Raw genomic sequence first — 5,000 nt, 5'->3', positions numbered from 1 at the left:
ATAACAACAACTATAACAACAACAGTAACAATAACAATGATATCAGGACCGCCGGCAAGCCGAGTGCCACTCACGTCCTCGTTGCGAAGGCCCAGGATGCGATGGTAGTGCCCCGGGAAGCCCACGAAGCGACCCTTGAAAAAGGCGATGTAGAAGATGGACGAATAGAAATTGACGAACTGGAATATGAAGACTTTGAAGGTGAAGTTGTCCTCGAACTCCGTCTGCGTCCGGTGCATCTCTGTCGAGGACGAGGTCGGGTTAGGAGGAGGAGGAGGAGGAGGAGGAGGAGGAGGAGGAGGAGGAGGAGGAGGAGGAGGAGGAGGAGGAGGAGGAGGAGGAGGAGGAGGAGGAAGAGGAGGAGGAGGAAGAGGAGGAGGAGGAGGAGGAGGACGACGACGACGAGGAGGAGGAAGAGGAGTTGTGAGTGATGGTGTGAGGAGGACGTGTTAACGGTGTGAGTGGATGGGTTGTGGTTGTGATGGTGAGTGGGTTGCTTGCGGTTGTGGTGGTGAGTTAGAGAGTGTGTGGGTGTGATGGTGAGCCTGTGAGAGAGTGAGTGAGTGGTTGTGATCTGGAGTGGGATGATGTGTGGTTGTGATGGAGAGCACATAAGAAAATGAGTGAGTGAGTGGTTGCGATGATGAGTAGGGACAGTATGTGGCTATGATGCTGAAACCCGAATGTGTGTCTGAGGTTGAGATAGCAAGTGCGTTGTTGTGTAGTGCTGAATATATATACATGTGATAGCGAGTTGTAAGTCGGTATAGAAAGTATTTGTCACATAAAAATGGCAAGGGAGAAGTTTATGCAGCGGAGTGTGGGCGTGTCACTCAAAACAATTTAGGGAATTTAATTAGCAAAGAGGGGAATAAGCACACATGGGATAGCAGGCACACAGGTGAAAAATAACAGTGAAATCGACACGTAATTACGAATTCTAGTCTGACGTTAAGTGTATTAATATTTCTGATGACCGAGCGAAGATTGGTTTATTTCGTAAATGAAGAGAAAAGAAAAAAAGAGAGAGAGAGAGAGAGAGAGAGAGAGAGAGAGAGAGAGAGAGAGAGAGAGAGAGAGAGAGAGAGAGAGAGAGAGAGAGAGAGAGAAAACATACAAAAGGACATCAAAACGTGACATGATAGTCTTTTTCTTTCTTTTTTATAGTTATCGATGAACCAACGAGTAAGACACCGAGAAAGAGACAAACAAGGAAGATAAAAAAAACTCACGTCCTGGGTTAAAGTTCTTTGTTTCTTTGCCTAACTTAGTATAGAAGTTGCAAGTTGCACCAACAGGAACGAGACTTGAGGGAGGCTGCCGGGCAATTCAGGGGAATTGTTTAAATCAGTTTAATCAAAATCGCTTCAGCTCACCCCAGGCTTTTAATTTAGATTTTTTCTTTTTTAAATTTCTTTTTTAAGTTTCCAGCGTTAAAAAAATCGCACATCGCCGATCTCAGAAACGTTTTTTTTTGCCTTATTTGGTCATATACTATATGGCTCCAGCACACCAATATGGTAACACTCGATAACACTCGCTCAACCACCAAAAGCTATTCCATTAAGGGACTTTGGGATCAAATACCGTTATAAAAGCGGTTGCGATGTTTATCTTGCGATCGTCATTTGACCAAAATTCTTTCGCAATATTTTTTTCCCTTTTATACAGCAAGATCTTTCAGGTACATACCCCAGGTGGTGAGCCTGTATGCCAGCTTCTCGTAGACTCGTCCCATGCACATGATGATGATGAAGTTGACGACTGCGCCTGATAAAGACGATATAGCTTGCGCCTGGAAACGGGGAAGTTCGGTAAGGAAAAACTTGGAAACGTGCATCGGAGTTACGTTACATGCCTGAGTACGATCTTACGGAATATACAGCTATACTTGAGTAAATCAGACTTGCAGGTGTTAAAAATATAATTGATTTTTCTAAAGAGAGACTGGGGAATGATTGAATAGGTAAATTATCGCACGGAGGAGTAAAGGACATTGGAATAGACAAAGACACGGATAGATATAAAGAGATAAAAATAAAAGCAACATTGGAATTACATATAAAAAGAACGAAAAGAAATATCAACTGACCTGTGATCTGAGAGTATCATTTCGGAAGAGTGGAATAGACACCAATACACGATAAATGATAACAGCTACAATGAAGATAATCACAAGACTCATCTGCAGGAAGAAAACGGATTAACGGTGAAAAAAAGCGTGAGCAAAAAACGTGTGGGAAAAAAATCAGTAATATATCAAATGTACACTTATCAAATGTACACTGACGTGATTCTAAGTTATAAATCATAAATATCCCTTCTAAATGAAATATATCTACGAAAAAGCGTTCTTGGTCAGCACACCGACGTCACGACCCACCATGATGAAGATGAGGCCGACGCCCGCCATGATCCTCTTCGTCCTGATGGACTTGGGGAAGGAGGGCTCCCGCACGCCCGTGATGGGGTTCCTCTCCTGCAGGGGAGCCTTGGCCGCGAACTCGGGCCGCGGCCGCTCCTCCTCCTCCTGGAAGTCCAGGCAGTCCCAGTGGTGGGCGAGGGAGGCACTCTTTCTCTTCCAGTACTCCAGGAAGGACACGGCTGCGGGAGGCTCGGCGTCAGGAAGGGCTCATAAATAAATATATATATATATATATATATATATATATATATATATATATATATATATATATATATATATGTATGTATGTATGTATGTATGTATGTATGTATATCTATCTATCTATCTATTCATATATCTCTATCTCTATATTCATATATACATATATATATATATATATATATATATATATATATATATACACACACACACACACACACACACACACACACACACACACACACACACACACACACACACCACACACACACACACATACACATACACACACACACACACACTCACACACATATATATGTATATATATATATTGAGTCTATATATATATATATATATATATAAATATATATATATATATATATATATATATATATATATATATATATATGGATCGACAGATAAATAGAAACATTGACAATTAGAAAAATATGTAGATAGAGAAATGAACAAACACGGACACACATTTTCACTTGCATACATGCGAGCGGGAACACAAAGGCGCCTCGACCCTTCATGATTGCGCCTCTGTTATATCGTGTGTTACCATTCGAAATGCGGAAATGTGTGAATATATAAACAACAATGTAAATATGATTGTGCTAAAATTGGTGATAAAATAATGTCGACTGGAACTGTATGTGCTTGTAATTTTCTATGAATTTTCATATGAAACCTTGAGATTCTGGATCTCCTACTTGTCACTAATGCCATGCTCAGATTATCAGTTAACGTAGAACTGCCATAGTTTTATTAAATACGCTAAAAAAAGAAAAAAAATCCTGTTGTAGGCCATCAGTTAAATATAGCCAAGTGGGCCCTTAAACATCCAGCAGATTATCTATATCGCTTAACACTGTTTATACCATTTCCAACAGTTATTGCATGATTGAGGTAACAGTCAGAATCTATATCAACGGTCCCTTTGCACCCCCCCCCCCCAAGTGTACATTGTATCCTGAAAATATATCAAGATAATTAAACACACCCTCTCAATGTCCTCCTCCACACAATAAGATACAGAAGGCTGACGCGGCGAAACAGCGAACTTACCCCAGAAGGACACGAAGATGGCATAGAAAACGGTGCCCGGGTGATCGAACAGGTAGGATATCCGAGCGTAGAAGCAGATATCGTTCAGGTCCCAAAACTGGCACCCAAAACTCACGTTGCAGAGCGGGCACATCTTGAACTGGCCTCGCTCGTTGCAGATCTCGTTGGCAGGCGTGTTGTAGTTGATGGTGAGGACGCCGTATAGGAATACGAGGAGGCCGACCACCGCTGCCGGCAACAGCCATCCCGTGTATAGGCCTGTGGAGTCGAGATTTGTCTGGTATGCTAAATATTCCAATATAAATACATACACACACACACACACACACACACACACACACACACACACACACACACACACACACACACACACACACACACACACACATATGTATATATATATATATATATATATATATATATATATATATATATATATATATATATATATATATATATAATGATAATGATGAACAAGGACAATGATACCAATAATAAGGATAGTAAAAATGATAATGATTAGTGATAGTTAAAATGAGAACGATAAAGATAATAACAATAATAATAACGATAATAATATTAATAATGACCATTATTATTATGATAATAGTAGTAATGATGAGTATAACAGTAAGACATACTTAAACAACAACACAAGTAACAAAGAAGACAATAATCATAATGAAAAAAGTAGACTGGCAATTCAATAGACAGTGACAGCGAAAATCTGTCTGAGATGGAGGAGGCAAATTTCACCCTTATTGCACCTCCAAGACGCCAAACGGTGAAGGGGGGGAAGGGGGATGGGAGAGGTCGTTTGTAAATTGCAAAACCTTTTTTTTTTTTTAATCTGATGCTACTTCATTAATTATGTTGTTAATTAAAAAGGCGAACATATCAGATACAATTTTTTTTAATTCTTTATATCCAAAAATAGCCGGTTGGGTTGTTGATTAAATTCGAATGTGTAAATACTAAAAATAAGAAAACTTTCATTGTGCAAAAAATAAGCCAAGATTACGTCTCCCAGACAGTATTTATGTACATGTTAGATCCTTAATATGTTTATATATTATCAAACAGGTCACGGTATAAGATGACTATGTTGAATACCTAAGGCGATGTAGTGAATGATAATCATAATGAAAATTATTCACCAGACTGTTTCATTAATATTCCCAAATGAAGAAAAATCTTTACATTTTGTTGATATCAATTAATTAGTGTGGATGACTTAAATAGGTTAATGGTGTGTCAATAGAAATAAATGCCGACTGCGTGTTTTGTGACGTGGTTTTCGCGCATA

The 5,000-nt window shown here is 39.4% G+C and overlaps 1 protein-coding gene across 1 annotated transcript in view; it reads right to left on the bottom strand.

The window, feature by feature from the left end:
* Positions 1-5,000, bottom strand: part of LOC119574010 (anoctamin-7-like) — a 36,971-nt gene that overhangs the window by 8,454 nt on the left and 23,517 nt on the right. The window contains 5 exon segments of the mRNA XM_037921107.1: positions 75-241; positions 1,693-1,795; positions 2,093-2,185; positions 2,384-2,604; positions 3,695-3,952. Coding sequence (XP_037777035.1) covers positions 75-241; positions 1,693-1,795; positions 2,093-2,185; positions 2,384-2,604; positions 3,695-3,952 — 842 coding nt within the window.

This window comes from Penaeus monodon, chromosome 6, assembly GCF_015228065.2.
Source record: "Penaeus monodon isolate SGIC_2016 chromosome 6, NSTDA_Pmon_1, whole genome shotgun sequence".
Taxonomy (NCBI): Eukaryota; Metazoa; Arthropoda; class Malacostraca; order Decapoda; family Penaeidae; genus Penaeus; species Penaeus monodon.
This window is presented reverse-complemented; position numbering and strand designations above follow the sequence as displayed.